General features: G+C 41.4%; 1 protein-coding gene across 5 annotated transcripts in view; it reads left to right on the forward strand.

Moving 5' to 3' along the window:
• The window catches only part of LOC132887153 (NACHT, LRR and PYD domains-containing protein 12-like), a 152,467-nt gene that overhangs the window by 52,588 nt on the left and 77,858 nt on the right, over positions 1-22,021 (forward strand). For all 5 annotated transcript variants that reach the window (XM_060922594.1, XM_060922593.1, XM_060922596.1 and 2 more), the window contains 6 exons: positions 9,566-9,676; positions 11,549-11,665; positions 12,104-12,158; positions 12,315-12,519; positions 12,761-14,504; positions 19,331-19,504. In XM_060922594.1, the coding sequence (XP_060778577.1) occupies positions 9,567-9,676; positions 11,549-11,665; positions 12,104-12,158; positions 12,315-12,519; positions 12,761-14,504; positions 19,331-19,504 (2,405 nt within the window). In that variant the 5' untranslated portion in view covers position 9,566. The remainder of the gene's footprint in view (positions 1-9,565; positions 9,677-11,548; positions 11,666-12,103; positions 12,159-12,314; positions 12,520-12,760; positions 14,505-19,330; positions 19,505-22,021) is intronic.

Raw genomic sequence — 22,021 nt, forward strand, 5'->3', positions numbered from 1 at the left:
AGCTAATGATATACGCCTTCGTCAGTCTGAGGTTACTAAGAGTAACTTTGTAGAGGTGTTTAAATTAGTGAAGGCAATGTCCGATGCTGTAGTATGCTCTGGCCCCATCCCAGTGTGGCGTGGCGATATAGCTTACAGCAGGTTATGGTCGCTGAACTGCTGGCTGTCCAGGTGGTGCTCTGAAAACAGTGAGGGCTTTATAGATAATTGGGCTAATTTTGAGGGCACTGCTGGCCTTTTAGGGCGAGACGGTATCCATCCCACTCGGGAAGGTGCTGTTCTCATTTCCTGCAGCATAGGTCATAGTCTCAGAACAGGCCTAGTTAATTTCTGACAGTCCAGAGCCAAGGCCAGGGAGCAGACGAACAGGCTAAACCGACTGTCTGCTAGCTGCACAGAGCCATCACTCAGGGTCCACTACATTGAGACTGTGTCTGTTCCCCGAGCTAAACAAAAAGGTAGAAATATTCAGAGAGTTTGTTCCAGTAACCTAATCAATATAAAATTAGATCATACTCACTATACAGCTGTTGCCAACACCTTTGATCTAAAGGTGGGGCTATGGAGCACTCGCATGTGATGTCACAGCCGATCCAGATTGTGACAGACGCCATCTTGTCGGTCAAACGCCATATTTCCGCCTTCTACTTCTGCTTCTACCTTTTCTTCTGGAAAACCCTACTATATACAATTCTACAACGGCTGCGGCTACAAGCTTTCCCTACCTCTGTATCAGACTTCAATATCCACTACAACCGTATCGACTTACTGGACATTGGTTTCCAGCAGAAAATGACGGTTTGTAGCGATTTCCATCGCATGCACAACATTCCGGACAAGGTAGCGAGACCAGCGGGGTCTCCGTGGATTGTTATCGGAAGCAAAGTGAAGGAGGCGGCGTCGGGAGAGGAAGCAAAAGCGAGGCTGCAGAGCCGGCCTGTTGACTAAGCTCAGAAAACAACCACTCAAATCTCCACTGCTAAGCCTCTACCTCTCCAATGCCAGATCCATGGTAAATAAGACGGACGATTTGGAATTACAGCTGGAATTACCTTATTCTATTCAATAATCGGCTAGTCAGTGCTATACTCAATACTTAAGTGACCTTACAGTGTTGCCAGATACTGCTGATGTTTTCCAGCCCAAAACCTGTTCAAATCCGCCAAAATGCACTTAAAACCGCCCAATCTGGCAACACTGGTGACTTACCCGTCCAATGAGGATTGTTATTTTCTTGTTTACAAGATGCCACATCTGAGTCGCTGACAAATCCTGAATTTCTGTAAAGATAACTGTCCAGAGATTTATAAGCACGCAGTGCTTCACCACTGAACAGCGAGAGAAAGTTGATGAGGTAATTATACACATCTGGGTATTCTGCTGGCAGTTCAAAATCCACTGACACGGTCGTGAAAACTACGTCCGGTAAGCCATAAGGGTCACTAATCTGTAGATGGTTTATTTTAGACATGTATCTAGTTATCTGTTCATTAGGAAAATGAGCCGTGTAGTCCGTCGGTTGAAATTGATCCATTCTGTACACGAGTGCAGCAATATTCAGCTGTGTTTTTTTACCGACAAGATGGCGGCTGTGTACTTTCGGGTCACGTGACTGCAAGATCTCTATTAATATTAGATCTCTTACATCTAAAGCACTAATGGTTAATGAACTCATTACTGATCAGGAGTTTAATGTACTTTGTTTAACTGAAACATGGATTAAGCCAAATGAATATATCGCATTAAATGAAGCGAGTCCTCCTGGATACAGTTATATACACCAGCCTCGACAAACTGGCAGAGGAGGAGGCGTTGCGGTTATTTATAATAATTATCTAGGTGTAACACAAAAACCTGGTTATAAATTTAATATATTTGAAGTTCTTCATACTCATACAAATGTATGTCGCCTTGAAAAATAAGTCTACCCAGTTAAACTAGCAGTTATCAAACCCCTGATTTAAAAACCTGACCTTGATCCCTGTCAGCTGTCCAATTATCATCATCACTGCCGCTCGACACGAGCATGGCGGTCCAATTATAGGCCAATATCAAACCTCCCCTTTATCTCCAAGATCCTTGAAAAAGCTGTGGCACAAGCAGTTATGCTCATATTTACATAAGAATAACATCCATGAAATGTATCAGTCAGGATTTAGACCTAATCATAGCACAGAGACAGCTTTGGTTAAAGTAGTAAACGACCTACTCTTGGCATCTGATCAGGGCTGTGTCTTGCTACTTGTGTTGCTTGACCTTAGTGCAACATTTGATACCATTGATCATTCCATTCTTCTGGATAGACTAGAAAATGTTGAGGGAACGGCCCTCTCCTGGCTCAGCTCTTATTTAACTGATTGCTATCAGTATGTTGATATTAATGGTGATATTTCGAGACATACTGAGGTAAAGTTTGGTGTTCCACAAGGTTCTGTCTTGGGTCCACTGCTTTTTTCTTTATATATGTTACCTCTGGGTGATATTATTCGTAAATATTGTATTCGTTTCCACTGTTATGCCAATGACACACAGTTGTATGTTTCTGCAAAACCGGATGAGAGACACCAGCTTAATAGAATTGAGGAATGTGTAAAGGACATTAGACACTGGATGCTTATTAATTTCTTTTTAGCGCCTTATCCGCTCAGTTGGATAAGGCGCCATATCATAAATCTGGGGACCCGGGTTCGATTCCGACCCGAGGTCATTTCCCGATCCCTCCCCGTCTCTCTCCTGCTCATTTCCTGTCTCTACACTGTCCTATCCAATAAAGGTGAAAAAAGCCCAAAAAAAATCTTAAACCCCCCCCCCCCCGATCAGTAATGAGTTCATTAACCATTAGTGCTTTAGATGTAAGAGATCTAATATTTAATAGCCCCACCTTTAGATCAAAGGTGCTGGCAGCGGCTGTACAGTCAGTATGATCTAATTTTATATTGATGAGGTTACTGGAACAAACTCTCTGAATATTTCTACCTTTTTGTTGAGCTCAGGGAACAGACACAGTCTCAATGTAGTGGACCCTGAGTGACGACTCTGTGCAGCTAGCAGACAATCGGTTTAGCCTGTTCGTCTGCTCCCTGGCCTTGGCTCTGGATTGTCAGAAATTAACTAGGCCTGTTCTGAGACTATGACCTATGTTGCAGGAAATGAGAACAGCACCTTCCCAAGTGGGATGGATACGGTCCCGCCCTAACAGGCCAGCAGTGCCCTCAAAATTAGCCCAATTATCTATAAAGCCCACACTCTTTTCAGAGCACCACCTGGACAACCAGCAATTCAGCGACCATAACCTGCTGTAAGCTACATCGCCACGCCTCATTGGGGTGGGGCCAGAGCATACTACAGCATTGGACATCACCTTCGCTAGTTTAAACACCTCTACAAAGTTACTCTTGGTAACCTCAGACTGATGGTGTATATCATTAGTTCCTACAATAGATAACTATCTTTGAGAACCTGTGCTTGTCTAGGACCCTAAGATTACCTGCTATGTCCGGTGCCCTGGCTCCCGGTATACACCTGACTAACGCTGCTGGTGCCCCTAAAGGCTGAGCTAATTTCATGTGCCGTATGATAGTCCCCTATAACCAGAGCTCTTTCAGGTTTTTCAGTGGGTGCATCACTAAGGAGAGCAAACCTGTTCGACACGTGATACAGAGAGGAGTGGTGCTCCCGTGGGCGAGCCTCAGCGGTAGCTTTGGCTCTATGCTTATGCTGCCGAGCCATCACCCATTCGCCCCACTGTAAGGGCTCTAATGCCAGATTTGGGGGATTACTAACTCCACCTAGGGCATCCAGACTTTCCTCTACAGAAACTATACTGTTTTCACGCTTACTGGCCTTCTCTAAAGCCTGGACACACGCTTCTAGTACTGTAATCTTCTCCGTCAGAGAGCTAACTAATCTGCACTTATCACAAATAAAGCTATCGCTAGCGACAGAGGAAGAATGACTAAACACCCTGCACTCAGCACACTGAACAGGCTGAAGGTGTGCCATGATGAAAAAATTCACGTACCTTAATCGAAGATCTGTTGATATTAAAGCAGATCCGATGTAGATGACCTCCGCTTTTGGTCTTGACGCAGGATGAGATAAAAAAAGAAAAAGAAAGCTTCCGGTCTCAGCGTTCTTCCGAATAAAGAGAGGGAGAGAAAAAAAACGGAAAAAGGAAAGCGAAAGTGAAAAGTACAAAAAGGAAAGCGACAGTACAATAAAAATGAAGAGGATACTGGAGAATTATTTGTAGAAAAAAATTAAAGGATTAGTAATTAATGCCAACACTCACGGAAAAAAGACTCGTCGCAAACAACTCAGGAACCAGGAAGTGCATAGCACAGAATGCGCATGCGCAACCCAATCACCAATCAACAAGGTTGATGTGTTTGAACGCCAAACGTGTGTGTGTGTGTATTGGTTGCTAGCAGCTTATCTGTGACTTGAGTTTGTAAACATCAAAAATATATAAAAGTTTTATATTGTCAAATTTCTTTTTGATTCATTACTATTTGGCAGTTCCATTACATTTTTTAGTATTGATTACCATCACTTCAGGCTCTGTTTTGCTTTTTACAATAAATTGGAAATTCCTTCCCAAATGCCTTGAAACTGTGTCTCAGATAAACCCAGTTTTCCATTTTTCTCACCTTTGGTTCACGGTGAAGGGCTTCAGCCTCCTATTCTCTGCCTCGTACCTTTTTATTCCCCTAAATGTTGAGATCACTGTTAATAGTAACGAGTCTCTGGACATCACCTGTCATGGTCAAAGAAATTACCAGTAAATCCTGTGTGAAATACGTAAGCGTGGGATTAGACCAGTCTGTTAGTGGGAGCCATACAGCTGACAATATTATACGCAAGGCCAACGCCAAACTCGGGTTTCTATACAGGCAGGAACCTCGATAAGGCTATCAAGAAACTTTTAACATCAGCTCTTATCCAATGTCATTTCGACTATGCCGGCTACACTTGGTACTCTGATCTTACCAAGAATCGACTTCAGGTTACACAAAACAAAATGATTGGCTTTATACTTAGCTCCTCCCCCTTAGCTCCTCCTATAGGGTGTACGGAGTTCAAACAGGTCAACATGTTGCCAATTCATCTCCGAGTCAAACAGTTACAACTCAATCACATCCACAACACGTTCTATGGTAATGCTCCGAGATATCTCTCATCTTCTAGAAGTGTTTGGAATACCTGCCGGAATGCCTGTTCAGGTCCCATGTCCCTTTTTGTTCCTTCTGTAAAGTCATTTGTCCGTTCTTCATTTAGGTTTACCGCCATCACTGCCTGGAACCAACTACCAAGTCAGTTCCAGTCCATAAATGTTTTACATAGTTTTAAATCCAGTGTCAAGAATTTTTTATTGGATCAATTTTATCAGCGATCACGAAATCCTTTTATGATGTCTGAGTTTACCTTCTAGTCCAGGGGTCACCAAACTTTTTTCTCTGGGGGCCACATTGTCATTCCTGACTGTGATGGGGCCGGGGTCGGGTCAGCTATATAACATAGAATTGTATGACCCAGACAAATATGACCACCAACAGGCCTCATTGTGTAGTAGAGATTACTAGCCTGGCACAGCCATCCACACTACTATATCCACACTACTATATCAACACTTGATTCCTGGCATATATTTGTTTATCTTTACTAGTGGTTTGGAAAAGTAGTAATCGAGTCTTCACATTGTTTTAATTTGAAATACCACAGATATTCCATTTATTTATTTTCTAATAAAAATAACATCAAAGCTGTCAAGGTAAGAAACATCTGCCTAGTTGAGGTGATTGACACTGGCAAAGGTGAGTGAAAAATTATAAATTGTAGGTAGGCCTGTTGATATTATTAATAATATTAATAATAATTGTGTGCAGCACTTAATAAAGGTCAAATAAATAGGCCTATAAAATAAATACACTTAAAAAAACAGTGAAATTATAATAATATGAGCAATAGATCAATAGATCACAGCAGTTGTGCTGTGTCCTGCACGTCATTGCTCTCATCCATGGCCAAAGCAAAAAACTCGAATTCTGACGCTTTCTCATTCAGCTGGTCATACACATTGTCCCCCAAATCTTCAGTTCGCCTGGTCATAGTAGGTGCGGAGAGACTCACCGCGTTGAGCGCATCCTTCTTGTCGGGACACACCTCCTCGGCCACAGCAAGCATGCATACTTTAACAAAGTCCCCATCAGTAAACAGCTTTCCATGGATAGCTAGTAGGTGAGCTACCTTATAGCTAGCTTGGACAGCAGCCTGGTTGATCTGGGTTTGGCGAAGGAATACATTCTGTTGTGCAGCCAGTCCGCATTTCATCCTCCGAATCCTGTCTTCTCTTGTTTGGCCTCGCAAACTAGCATACTCTTTGTGGCGGGTTTCGTAGTGACGACGCAGATTATATTCTTTGAAAACCGACACACTTTCTTTACATACAAGACAAACTGCACGGTCCTTACACTGAACGAAAAAATAATCGGTGGTCCACTGTTCTTTAAAAACTCTGCACACTCTGCCAACTTTTTGCTTACCGCTAGCCATTTAGCTGTCCTGAACACTGACAGTTCTCTGCGCGTGCACTGCCTGTCACTGCTTGATCGCGAGCATATGACGAAAATTCGGAAAATATGAATAGTTCATTTTATAACTAAATATCAATTTAATTGATAAAATCAACAAAATACAAGCTGCAGACATGTTGTTATTTGCCAAAAAGCAATTTAAAAAAATAGGCCATGACCACTTTTGGGGATTGCCTCATAGGGCTGGTTCAAGTGGTGGGGGGCTGGGGGGCCGGTCAAAGGCGGGTGGCGGGCTGGAGTCGGCCCGCGGGCCGTAGTTTGATGACCCCTGTTCTAGTCCATGCCATGTTTTTTGTTTACCTGCTGTACATCACTCCCCCCCCCCCCCCCCTTTTTGTTTTCACCCCCTTTTTTGCCCCTTGATGTACTTGGACCACAATGGAAATAAGTGTTTACACTTGATTGTGCTATCCATGTATTTTAATGTGCACTATACTTGTATTTTGTACATTATTTTACTAAATAAACTCGTGAGCTTTTGGGAACAGAATGTTGCGAAAGCCAAAGCATTTACTCTCAAAGGACTCCAACATGAACTGTGGGCTAGATCTTATTCCCACCCTTCTATGTCTCAACAACCCCTAGGACATCGCGTTACAGAGTTATTCATTTATACAGTGATAATTATTGTTGAAACAATATCTGAAGTGTTATTATTTGTAAAATAAAATTTTTTTTTTCCATCAAATACTGCGCTCTGATTGGCTGGCGAGTGGGTCCATATCCTACTATACAGACCCCAGTTACGGACCTCTGGAGACTCGCTCGTTCACAGCAACAACAAACATAGTAGCAATTGTTGTCAGCATTTATTTTCGCATTTCTCAGGAGAATAGCATTAATTTTACACCATGGATGGTGATAACGACAGTCTTCACAGCGAAAGTGAGTTTTACTACCCTGAGGAAGAAGAATTAAAAGAAAACATTTCAGGAGAAAGCTAAAAACCTGTAACTGTTGCTAATGCCGAGCAAAAACATGGCTGAATCCTGAATGACTCAATTTTGTATAAACAGGGGACTACATAGGCGGCAAAATGTAGTTTTTTTCCTGCCATGGAAGTGTACTTGTATACTGAGGAGGAAGCAATTTGCATGACAGCTGTGAATGAGGATTCAAAATAGCAGCTCGCCTCGGCTTGGTTTTCCCTTTCGGGCGCTCTCGTTTTCTGTGAGAATTTGGTAAAGAAAAAAATATAATATATATTTTATTTACCAGCTTAAGGTCGGTCTGTATGGTGAAACACCGTGACCTCGGCCTTGAATAGTGACCTCGGCCCAGAGGGCCTCGGTCAGTACTTTCAAGACCTCAATCATGGTATTTCACAATACGGACCTCCCAGCTGGTAAATAATGTGTATATCTTGCTCTAGACTTTCAAACAATGTTGTAAGATTTTATTTTAATTTTATCTAATAATGGATGGAACAATAATTACAAACTCTAACAGAATCAGCACATTCCAGTTGTAGCTGTAGTCATACAGTAACTATAATCACTCTTGTAATAATAATCTCAATAAACGGTTAATGTTCAGTTCCCTCTTCATTTATTCTCTATTCAAAAGGCACAACTGAGTCACACAGGTTGATCAGTGTGTAACGGACAATAACAATTTTATCCGAAATAGTTTTCCCTGCCTTAGTCGATTTATTTCCATTTCACATGCATGCAGCTGTTGTAAAGTTCAGTGTGTGTGTGTGTGTGTGTGTGTACAACTCGCTCGAACTGTAGGTTCATGACTACACTCTGGCTCCATGGGGACATTTTGCACAGGACTGAGTTCCTCTGATAACAGAATCAAAGCTCCAGCTCTCTCTGCTCTTAGTCTGTTCTGTTCTTTCAGGATATATCGCATCTCGCTCCTTGTTGGGTTTTTTACTGAATTTTGTCCGAGTTGTTTGTCTGGTGTCCAGTCTGAGTTTTCTGTGTCAAATAAGGAAGTTGGTTCATCTGTAAGAAAATAATTTGATTTTGTTTGAACACTTTCATGAAGAAGCTCACTCGAATGTGAGGAGAAATGAAACGAGATTCTTAAGCAAACTCTTCCATACTCACTTCTGACTTTCTCTAAAAAAAAAAAAAAAAAGCATTTTAAATACAATCACGAATTTCTCTGGAGTTTTCAGACTTGGCTCCTCTCGTTGTATTCTCTTTAACCACTCATTTCTTCATTGTTCTTGAAGCATTTGCTTCTTTGTTAACATTTTTCTTGATGGTGGGGAGACGGTAATACCTTTTATCTATTTCTCTATTTGAACAACCAAAAAGAGCGCAAAAATGAACCATATTTAAGACAGATTAAGCCTTGGTTCCATGAAAGACGGTGTCTGTTTGTCCCCCAGGTGAAATTATCATGTGATGCATGACGTCATGCCCAAGGGGTCAATTGGAACAGCAAGAACAATTCTTTTGTTTCTGCTTTACACTGAACACATTTGGGTTTGAGATCAAAAGATGAATATGAGCCGATAGATCAGAATTTCAGCTTCATCTCCTGATCTTTACATCTAGATGTGTTCAACAAGAGAACATGACACCTTTGGAGGCAGACCACCCAATGGTCAGGTGAGCAAAAGTATTGGGACAGATGGTCTTAAAGTAAATGAGAAAACCAGAAGAATTGCCCTTGCTGTTCCAGCGCTTTCAGAGGGGTCTGTATAAACACATGAGACATGATGACATGAGATTAAAACTAATCACAGTGGAGACAGATTGATCATCTGAAACCAAATAAGGCATCTAATGTCACTTTTTTTCATAAATGTTCCTCAGCTTTGAATTGCTGGCCTTTATCAGGCTTTGTTTTATTTTTATACAGAAGTCTTGTGTTACTTTCTGCTTATTAGACTAAGATTGTTGAAGAGGTTTGTGTTAATTCAAACTGGATATACAGTCATCCAAATCCACTCCATATTATATTAGCATGTACACTTCCCTTAATTTGTGTCTGTAATAATATCTGTGTTGTAGAATGATGGAGGGAAAGAGATCGGACTCACCAGAACCCAGCTGTGTGTCCATGAAGAGTGACCGGTCAATGGAACCCCCATATAACTTCAGAGACAGTCCTGCTGATCTGAGGTCAGTATAGTGAGATGTTTTTAGTTCTTTTCTCACCAACAAAATTCAGAATGTACACATTTTCCCTCAATTTAGTTTTCACAGCCCTGCCGCTGTTCAGTCCAACACTGCTTGTCCGATTAGTGGACTGGACCTCACTGTTATATAAACACCAACAGATATTGTGTGTTATTGAGTTTCTGTCACGTCTTCACCTGCCAGCACTCAAGACTCCACTTCCCATGATTCACAGCAGCCTTCAGACATGGCTGCCATGGACTACAGCACCCAGCACACACCTCACTGCTCAGTCACTTGTTTACTGATGTCATTCTCCTGTTCACGATTACCACAGTGCACTATTTCAACAGATCAGTGCAAAGGAAACGCTCAGTGTGTCATTCCTGACTTTACCAAGCCTTGTATTTAGTTCTTCTGATATTCTGGGTTTTTTTATTCTTGCCTCGACTTCTCTACTTATCACCTGACCTCTGCCTGTTTACCTGAATAAAATCCTTTCTTCACCTAAACATCCATCTGCCGTATGGTGACCAGATTAATGATGGTCAATGAATATACTTAATATAATTTACAACATACTATTACAGAAAAACTACTGTGGGGAAAATGAGAGGACTCTGTCCACAGTGTGTTCAACATGTCTGCTACAGAGGGAAATGACATCATGTGATAGTGGTCACATGGTATTGGGACAAACCATGTTTGAGTTGCAGGGGGGAGTTCTGTTAGTAACAGAGCTGACAGAGGTTTCACAGACATTAATAAATAAAGATATTGAAATTATTTCAATGAGAAAATCAATTTAAATAATATTTTCTTTAGTATTTAGACTTTTGAAAGAAATAAAACAGTTGTTGTTGACTTTAATGGTCTTTATTCATTATTGTGAAAATAAGACTCCCTTAACTGAAACACAGACGGAGCAAAAACGGTCAATTTAGGAACATCATGACAAATTTCAAGTGTAATGAAGCAGAGGACGGACATAATGTTTGTGTGATATGATAACATTCTTTCCATTAATCGATAAAATCTGATATTTTTGAAGAAAATATTTAGAATAAATATAATTATCATCAACCTGGCGACATCCAGGGTGTACCCCACCTTTCGCCCATAGTCAGCTGGGATAGGCTCCAGCTTGCCTGCGACCCTGTAAAACAGGATAAAGCGGCTAGAGATAATGAGATGAGATAATTATTATCAAAGGACATGGAATGTGTCTTAAATGATAGAATAACTGTTGTGTTTCTCCATGAAATGATTGGACAGCCGCCAAACACTGACTCAGTTTGAAGCAGGAGTTGAGAGACAAAAGAACCCTGGAAATGTATTTGTACACAGTACAAGGAATTGTTTGTGTAAAGTTTTTTGCGTGCAAGTTTTAACCTGTTTTTAGCTCATTGGGCCTCAGGTCAGGTCAGGTCAGATGACATGCAATCATGCGTTGTCTGTCCACAATTTACAAAAATCGTTACTCCTCCTACAGGATCGATCGGATTTCAATCAAACTCACCTACAGTGTTCCCCAGGTGGGTGTGCATAAAAGTTGTCAAGATGGTGGTGTCACCTGTGATGTTTATGATTTTATGGGCGTCTTGGCCGGTCTGAGCTCCAGCCTCATTCAGTCTGTTTTTAATGCTGAATGTCTGAGTATTTTAAACATTTTATAATATGGTTGGTTGAAATGCTCAGCCTTGCCTTTTATTTGTCTATATGATTTAATTTGTTGCTTATTACTCAAAAATTTTATTAAGACAAATGGGTTCTGTGTTAATTCAAACTGGATATACCAGTATCCACATACACTCCATATTATATTAGCATGTACACTTCCCTTAATTTGTGTCTGTAATAATATCTGTGTTGTAGAATGATGAAGAGAAAGAGATCAGACTCACCAGAACCCAGCTGTGTGTCCATGAAGAGTGACTGGTCAATGGGAACCCCAATTTTCTTCAGAGACAGAGACAGTCCTGCTGATCTGAGGTCAGTATAGTGAGGTGTTTTACAGCACTGTTCCACCTGATCAAACTCACTGGTGTCATTGTGAAGCCCTTCATGAGCTTTATCAGGTGTTGAAGCAGTAAAACACTAAACTGTGCAGTGCTGCAGCTCTCGGACTGGCAGTGAGGAAAACTGCTGGAAGAGTTCAGTTCAGCCTGCAGTCCCTGAGCTGAAGGGTCTGTGGTGCGACACGAGAACATTTACACCTGGGACATTATTCACTATATCACTATTTCATTCATTCATACGTTCATTCAAACATTTGTTTCTAAATGTGTGTGTATCAGTGAGGAAATCCTGAACTCAGTGTATTGTGTTAAGAGGAGAGTGTTAAATATCTGTCTCTGTATGTATGAGTGTGTGTTGTACAGCTATGATACACATAGTCCATATTCCAGCATGTGTTTTGTTTGTTCACAGACCACAAAAGAAGAAATCAAACGTCAGCAGAAAGCAGCTGGAGTCCATATTCAAGGTGTGTGTGTGTACAGTTTTATCCACATACAGCAGCATTATGGGTAATCGGACACAATTTCAGTTGTAACTGACTTTTCTTCTTTTCCTACAATAAATCCTCTCTCACTGTGTAACATTATAATATTGGGATCTGTTCCTGTGTGTTTCTCACCAGGAGCTGGAACACAAATTCATCAGTGTGATCCAGAAGGAGCTGAAGAGGTTTAAGAAGCTCCTGAGTCCAGATTCCCCAGCATGCTCTGAGAGGGAGGTGGAGGATGAGGAGGATCAGAGCAGTGTCAGAGAGGGAGTGCTGAAGATCACACTGCACTTCCTGAAGAACATGAACCACACAGATCTCGCTCACACACTGCGCAACAGTAAGAGCTCTGAGTCATGACTTTATTTTATCTACTAAAGTTTGGTTCATATTTAAATACATCATATTAAATTTATCAAGCTGAATAAGTCAGTGAGATGAGAACTCTGAAATGAGTTTTATTTTACAATGTATTATTTTCCTTCTAAATTCTATACATTAATCAGGAACGCACATCAGTATTTAATTTATATTGTTCTCAGTGATTTTGCATAAAAAGATGTTATTACTTTGTTTCTCAGAACACGTCTCTGTGTATCGGCAAAAGCTGAAATCCAACCTGAGAGAGAAGTTTAAAAGAGTTAATGAAGGAATCTCACAGCATGGAAGCTCAGCTCTTCTGAATGAGCTCTACACAGAGCTCTACATCACAGAGGGTTGGAGTGGAGACGTCAATAAAGAACATGAGGTGAGACAGATTGAGACGGCGTCCAGGAGACCAGCAACACAGGAGACACCCATCAAATGTAATGATCTCTTTAAAGACACGTCCATCAGAAGCGTGCTGACTAAAGGAGTTGCTGGAATTGGAAAAACAGTCTCTGTGCAGAAGTTCATTCTGGACTGGACTGAAGGAGAAGCGAATCAGGACGTCACCTTCATGTTCCCACTTCCCTTTAGAGAGCTGAATCTGATGAAGGAGAGAAATCTCAGTCTGATGAATCTTCTTCATCACTTTTTCCCAGAAATGAAAGAATTACGATTAATAGACTGTGATATGAACAAAGTCCTGTTGATCTTTGATGGTCTGGATGAATGTCGACTTCCTCTAAATTTCCAGAACAATGAGAGATTGTGTGATGTGACAGAATCAGCCTCAGTGGATGTGCTGCTGACAAACCTCATCAAGGGGAATCTGCTTCCCTCTACTCTCCTCTGGATAACCTCTCGACCAGGAGCAGTCAATCAGATCCCTCGTGAGTGTGTACACCAGGTAACAGAGGTACGAGGGTTCAGTGATCCTCAGAAAGAGGAGTACTTCAGGAAGAGGATCAGTGATCAGAGCCTGGCCAATACAATCATCACACACATGAAGTCTTCAAGAAGCCTCTACATCATGTGCCACATCCCAGTCTTCTGCTGGATCTCAGCCACTGTTCTCGAGAGAATGTTGGGTGAAGCAGAGAGTGGAGAGATCCCCAAGACTCTGACTCAAATGTTCACACACTTCCTGATCTTTCAGATCAAACACAAGGACCAAAAGTACCATCAGAAGTGTGAGCCTGATCCTCAGCAGACCAGAGCGAGTATCCTGGCACTGGGAAAACTGGCTTTCCAACAGCTGGAGAAAGGAAACCTGATCTTCTATGAGGAAGACCTGAGAGAGTGTGGCATTGATGTGAGAGAAGTGTCAGTGTACTCAGGAGTGTGTACCCAGATCTTCAGAGAGGAGTTTGGGCTTCATCTGGGGAAGGTGTTCAGCTTCGTACATCTGAGTGTTCAAGAGTTTCTGGCTGCTATATACACATTTATCTCCTTCATCATCAGAAAAGTAACAGAACGACAAACCACTGATCTGTCTGATTTCCTCAGGACTGCAGTGGACAATGCCTTACAGAGTGAGAATGGACACCTGGACCTGTTCCTCCGCTTCCTTCTGGGTCTCTCACTGGAGTCCAATCAGACTCTCTTACGAGACCTACTGCCCCAGACAGGAAGTAGCGCTCACAGCAAACAGGAAACAGTCGAGTACATCAAAGAGCAGATCAGGGTGAATCCATCTCCAGAGAAATCCATCAATCTGTTCCACTGTCTGAATGAACTGAATGATCATTCTCTAGTGCAGGAAGTACAACGTTACCTGAACAGAAGATATTCCAGTCGTCTCAGTGGAGTCAGACTCTCTCCTGCTCAGTGGTCAGCTCTGGTGTTTGTGTTACTGAACTCCGAACAGGAGCTGGATGAGTTTGATTTGAAGAAATATGACCGATCAGATGAATGTCTTCTGAAGCTGCTGCCGGTGGTCAAAGCTTCCAGAAAAGCTGTGTGAGTGTTTTTATTTTTATTTATAAATGTATTACTGCATGGTTTGTTATTTTAATGTCACACTGAACTGCACTGTTTAGATTAATGCTTGTTAATAGTGACTTTAATCTTCTTTAAACAAGCCTCTGGTACTTTTACAGGAGATGGTTTCACTTTTTACACGAACAGGTTATTAAACCAACCTTTTGACACACGTGAACACACCACCTGTACTCAGGTCCACTCCAAACCCCCAGAAATCAGAGGTGTGTGTGTGAGCAGAGAATGATACACACCAACTGTTTTACTGTCTGTTTGAAACTCAACACACAACTTTGTGTTCAGTTCAAAGAATTACATCATATTTTTCCCAAAATCTTGACCTCCAGCAGTAAAACAAGCCCAATAAGAAGTGTCCATCAAACCCCACCCTGACAAACTCCTGACCAATCACAGAATTCCCTCATGGACAAACAGTTTGGTGCTCTAAAAAATCAGTACAGTGTGAAACTAACCAAACCGAATGACAGTAACACACTGTGCAGTGAAATTAAAATCAAGTAAATCCAAGGATTTTTTTTTGTGTACATCGGTCCCACATGATCAGAATGTGTATGACTGACATAATTTCCTTCTTTTTCTCAATGAATTATTACTTGTGGGGCGGCACGGTGGTGTAGTGGTTAGCACTGTCACCTCACAGCAAGAAGGTTCTGGGTTCGAGCCCAGCGGCCAACAAGGGCCTTTCTGTATGGGGTTTGCGTGTTCTCCCCGTGTCTGTGTGGGTTTCCTCCGGGTGCTCCGGTTTCCCCCACAGTCCAAAGACATGCATGTTAGGCTAATTGGTGGCTCTAAATTGACCGTAGGTGTGAATGGTTGTCTGTGTCTCTCTGTCAGCCCTGCGATGACCTGGCGACTTGTCCAGGGTGAACCCCACCTCTCGCCCATAGTTAACTGGGATAGGCTCCAGCTCGCCTGTGACCCTGTAGCGGCTACAAATGATGGATGGATGGATGGATGGAATTATTACTTGTTAAACCAAAATATTTCAATCATGTTAGACTATTTCAAAGAATCAAGTTGATTTAACTTTTTTTAAGCTACTGCAATGCCATTTAATTGAGTAATGTTACAGTGATATGTTCAGGATACCAGATTTTTAAAGGAATACTCCGGAGTGAAATGCTTTTTAGGCCTATATCCGCATTATTGGGAGTGCATACGTTGAGTTGCTGTCACAATCACGTCAATCGGATGTGTTTTGAGAAAATTAGTTTTTTGTGATTTCAACCGGAAAGCGCTAACACGGCAGTGGCCGGGGCATGTCTCTTTGCCGATACAAAACGCTAGTTTTAAAACCATTGCAAAGCTCAAAACAACATGACAGTTCTGTGGAAGTGAGTAGAGGGTTCCTACAAAACTAAACGAGGTGTGTCTGGCTCTAAAAGTGCACGGATAGAGTTGGTCTTCCTCAGACGCCATCTTGAGTGGACAGTCCGTAAAAGTCGAGTGCCGAGTGCAGAGCCCATCCCGCTGGAAATGCACAATGGGCTCTGCACTCGGCACTCGACTTTTACGGACTGTCCACTCAAGATGGCGTCTAAGGAAGACCAACTGCAGGTAAGGTCACTGGCTTTATATTTACTATTCTACACACTCTATCCGTGCACTTTTAGAGCCAGACACACCTCGTTTAGTTTTGTAGGAACCCTCTACTCACTTCCACAGAACTGTCATGTTGTTTTGAGCTTTGCAATGGTTTTAAAACTAGCGTTTTGTATCGGCAAAGAGACATGCCCCGGCCACTGCCATGTTAGCACTTTCCGGTTGAAATCACAAAAAACTAATTTTCTCAAAACACATCCGATTGACGTGATTGTGGTTGCAACTCAACGTATGCACTCCCAATACAAAAATAGACCTAAAAAGCATTTCACTCCGGAGTTTTCCTTTAAGTGTAACTAACTTGATTTGTGAATGCTAATATTATTTAAAGGTATTATGTAACTTAAGCAATTTTATGATGTCCTTACAACCCAAGTTAGGTCTCTAAATTTAACTTGATTTGTTAAAGCCAGCCAAATTGTAGACATCAATTTTGTATTTAAAGTTTGTGCAAATACAAAAATCAAAGATTAAAAAAAATTGCATTGACAAAACCAAAGATTGAGGGTTCTGTATTAAACGTTGACTGTATTGATCCTTAAACTTTACAGATCACACATTTTACCTGAACAGAAGGACTCAGTGCAGTTGCCATACAGTAAATTCAGCATAAAAACACACAGCAGATACAGTATAAACTTATCATAGTACATTAACAAATACTGTGAACTGTTAGTACAGCACAACAGTCCATCCTCAAGAGTGAATACAAAACAATAAGAGTATTTTATTGATTTAAACCAAACATGCCACAAACTGAAGAAGGCAAATAAGCTCTAGTGCTTCATTAAAAAAAAAAAAACTTTACCATGAGGGTTAACCCTGTGAACACCATTTTACACAGCTGACAAGTTGACAAATCAAATTGGATTTACAAACAAAAAGTAATCAACCCTGCATAAACTCATCACTGAGAAATAAACACACACACAAGTGGATACACAACAGAAATCAGTCTGACCCGTTGACTGAGAGCCTGTTTTTCAGAGCAAGTGCTTTGTTGGAAAGTTTACCTCCATCCAGATCTTTTGGATGACCTCAAAAGTGTAGCGGAGGTCAGCAGGGTAGCTGAGGTTCAGTGCATACATCAGTCCAAACAGCATAGCAACAGCTAATGCTACATTATCAAGATCTTGTAACACCTTGATGCCTTCAAAAACAATGCCAATGTCCTCTGCTTCATCACTTGAAGCATGTTCTTTAAGAACATAAATCCCAATGGTGGTGTCTTCAATGGCCTCACTGATGGTGTTTTGATCCATGCTCTGTCCAAAACAGACAAACGGTAGATAAACCAAAGTTAGGCAAATCAAACCTTTTCACCAAGCCCTATCAAGAAAAGGATAAACATAAAATAGCGACACTGTAGATCTAGGTAAGGTGAAAGTTAGAATGAAGGTAAATTTAAAGACAAGAACAAATAACTACAGCAGAACATTATATAAATATTTAATAAAATGGAAGCATTATCTGTTCCATGAGAACACACTGTGAACGCACCTGCTGATTGGCTGAAATAATGTTGTGAGGCTCGGTCCGAGGCACTTTGTTGCCCAGTTACAGAACCATGGTTGTGTATGAACACTGGATTCTTTTTCAGTGTACACACAGATCAGACAGCTGGCGGACCATGAGGAGATATTTACTGAGTTTGACAAAAAGTGTATTGCACAATTGTTCTTGAGAACCATTTATTCTACCTTTTAAGTTAATTTGTCTACGTGTGTGTGACCGCAGCCTATACTGCCAGACACGACGTGGAAGCGCTGGTAGGTACATCTCATCTCATTATCTCTAGCCGCTTTATCCTGTTCTACAGGGTCGCAGGCAAGCTGGAGCCTATCCCAGCTGACTACGGGTGAAAGGCGGGGTACACCCTGGACAAGTCACCAGGTCATCACAGGGCTGACACATAGACACAGACAATCATTCACACTCACCCTAGGGGTCAACAGAAGTTGCGTGCTGTAGCTTTAAAGGAGAACTGAAGGCAATTTTTTTTTAATCATCAAAATTCTATTTGTCATTTTATTAAATATCGGAATGCATTTTTGATTGCTATTTTGTCACTGCTATAGCAAGTTATGAGTGTTTGAAATATGCTATATATCAGTCCATATGTCAAAGCAGTGGCCGTAAACGAGATTCGCTGAGACCTGCGCGAGACATCGTAGGACTTTAACGAAGCACCCTGGTCAGTAGCAGGACCGAGAGCCGGGGCTCAGCAGAGAAACACGATTATTGACGTTAACTATCAACTGTAAATTAACTAGCGGGTGTTAGCTAACGTTCGCAAACATGCTATACGGCAAAAAAAGTTAACAGGCTGTTGTAATTGTTCCATAACATTACTGTTTGAAAACATGTATAAATTTGAAGAACTTACTTTTTCAGTGATTGGGTTTCTCTCCACGGTGACTTGTTGCTGAAGAAAATGGAGACTTGTCCATAATTTTTGCGGGTTTGCGGATCTTCTTGGCTTATTTGGCCTCCAACTTATTAGTGCATTAGTGCCACTTTCTGCTCCGGAGTGGTTAACGACACTTCGTGGCGACATTTGAACATATTCCATTTCTAGTAGAGACTAAACTCGATTACACTGAGTTTGAAATTTATTGAATTAAAAAAAATCAACATGGAAAAAAAAAAAGTACATTCAGCATTCTCTATAAACAAGTTAAGTCTACTTGATTAATCCATGTTCACAAGCAGAATATAAATTGTGTTGCATTTACTAACTTCATTTTTGTAAATTTAAAGACCTGATATTTCCCTTTTTTCAGTGTGTGTGAGAGAGAGAGAGAGAGAAAGTACTGTGTGTGTGTGTGTGTGTGTGTGTGTGTGTGTGTGTGTGTGTGTGTGAGAGAAAGAGTACTGTGTGTGTTTAGTTTGTAGAAACTTGAACACAGGTCAGAGTGGAGTGTTTGTCGGCTGCTCGCTCTCACACGTGTGTGTTCTGTCCATGAGCTAATGGTGTGATAATAAATTGTAGCTGAGAAATTGTGGAGTGCAGAAAGATGTCGCTGCTCCTGTAAATGTGCTGATGTGGCGTCCTGTCCTCTGATTTCTGTGTGTGAGAGAAACACACTCACATTTCTGTTCCATGGTAAAGTTTAGCTGGATTATGGCTGTGTTTGTGTGTTTGAGATCAGTGTTCTGATATTTCATTATTTCTCTTCCAGTCTGTGTGAGTGTAATCTGACAGAGGAAAGCTGTAGAGTTCTGTCCTCAGTTCTCAGCTCAAACTCCTCCAGTCTGAGAGAACTGAACCTGAGAGACAATAACCTGCAGGATTCAGGAGTGAAGCTGCTCTCTGCTGGACTGGAGAATCCACACTGTAAACTGGAGATACTGAGGTACACACACACACGCACGTTTCATGTTCCATCTTCTCCACAGTGAACTAAACCACTGTTTCTCAAAGTGTGCTCCATGAGCGACCCCCTGCTGCTCTGCGAGTTGATGTAAAATATCACGTTTTATCAGTGTTTCTCAAATCGCCGATGTGACTCCAAAAGCAAAGTTCTGAGTCTCACATGTAGGTATCATGCCGCCATCTTGTGTCAGAACTACAATTCCCAGGCAACTTCCGCGTGACCTACGTCACGCGTGGGCGGGATCATCTACGTCAGTCTGCCATGCGCGCTTAAGTCCAAGCGGAAGCTCCACCATTTTCTCTCGCGTCTGGCTTTCAAGAAGTCTAGACGCATAAAGGGATGCTCTCCATCATAAAGACGTCTTTTCTTTCTTGCAAGATTCACCATCCAGCGCGTTCTGTGCCTAACCACTGTCCAAGGTAAAAGTCCAGAATAGCGCGATCTTTAAACTCAACCTGAGTTACAACCGGTGTCTTCGTATTAGAAGTGATGTCATGACTGCAGCCCAGGCAGTTAAAAGTTAAGAAGCGATTGAATCCTTTTTAACTCAAAAGCGCTGTGCATCTTATTCTGATCAGAGACTTTTCCTCACGAACGCTGAGGTTCGGACCAAGAATCCTCTGCTTTCCACGGGAACCACCCAAGTGCTCCGCTGGACCCGAAAGTTTTCTACGCCTCCATCACGAGCGGCTCACGTGCTCCCACGGCGAGGCCCGAAACTACACCGGCGAATAGTTCTTCATATCTTGCTAAAGGCAGGATTAAGTAAGGTTTTGGCATTTGGACATAATTAAGATAGTCTTAGGAATTTGCTTTTACTGAAATAGTGTGAATTTAAACCCAGGTTTATCTGTTACACTGTTAGACACGCAGCGTGTTGATTTATTTTGGTTCTATGTTATCTCAATTGTTTAATAGATAGGCTGGCATGCTCCTTCTCCCTCTCTTATTCTGACTAACACTAATTTCCTTATCATACATTTTGACCTTATCAAGGTTTCAGTGAGTTTGGTAATGTTATGAGTGTGGAATCTTTTGGTTACTGAGAAAACACGTGCTCAACAGGCCTGACCAGGCCTGATACACTTTAGATAGCTTCCCTTTGTCTTTAGCAACACAGCTAATCTAGTAGGCCTCACCAGGCCTAACAAACACCCTTTAGCTAGGCCATAGGGCCTTTCACAAACACAAGGCTAATCTAGGCCTCCACCACGTGTAGTTAGCTACACGAGGCTAAACACAAGCTAGGTAACACACACACAAGCACACATTAGCAACAGAGCTAATCCTTTGTTCTACTTGGATAACATTCCTTTGTTTTAGCTAGCAACAAGCTAGGCCATACACACACACCACACATGTATATACACTTCACTGCTTGTATATATTGATTATCCATTTTTATCTTTGTATAATAAATTCATTTATTATCAAAGCTGTGTGTATTCATCTTGTTGGTGAACAATATGTGAAGTCCCCAATCTTCTCAAAGAATTTAAAAAAAAGGTGCATATAAGTTATGTAATATGGTAAGTGATCTTAATAATTTGGAAATGTACCATAATTTAGCTGTTTGGTAATTTATTATTAAGCACCAGGATTAATGGTATGATTCACTAAATGATTCATTGAACGATTCACTAAATGATTCACTAAATGATTCACTAAATGATTCATTGAACGATTCACTAAATGATTCACTGAATGAGACTGATTCTATGGTATGATTCAATTCAAACGAGTCAAAGTAAACGATTCAATGGGATTGATTCATTTTAATTATTGACCTTCAAAATTTAATGAGACTGATTTAATGAGATTGATCACTTAATTTCAATAATTAACTGATTGCACCCACACACAGATGAGTCGTTTTTTATATTGAATAAAGTCCTCTGTAAATTCAAATAGGAGCCTACTAGTTGAATTTGTCTGACATTAAGCAAGCCAACAGTTTTGTGACACTGCCTATAGCTCCGTCAGTTTAGGTTACACTTTCATAATCAACGTCACCTCTGAATGTGATGGGAATGTGGAATGCGGAGAAACTACGAGTAACCAAGTTAGACTTAGCATCAAACTGTCAAAGATAACGGATCGGTGGCTGAAGAGCGGGTCAGTCAAAAGAAAAGCACAAGAAACGTCTGACACGAGCAAGGACAAAGTGCAAAGACATGATGATTCAGTTAGCACTGATATGGAGTCCCAGGATAGTTTGCTGCAGGAGCTCCCTCAGAGTAGTAGTGAAGCTCAGCATGACCATGGAAAATCGAGTGCGAAAGTGAAAAGAAAATACCACAGAGACTACATCAAATTTGGATTTTTTTTGGACTGGGAATGCGGAGGATCCGAAACCACATTGTGTTCTGTGCTACGAAACATTGGCCAACGAGGCAATGAAACCTGCTAAGCTCAAGCGGCACTTCGAAACTAAACACAAGAATTACGTCAACAAACCAACTGCATCTTTGAGAGAAAATGTGAAGAGCTTCAGCA

Source organism: Neoarius graeffei, chromosome 5, assembly GCF_027579695.1.
Source record: "Neoarius graeffei isolate fNeoGra1 chromosome 5, fNeoGra1.pri, whole genome shotgun sequence".
NCBI lineage: Eukaryota > Metazoa > Chordata > Actinopteri > Siluriformes > Ariidae > Neoarius > Neoarius graeffei.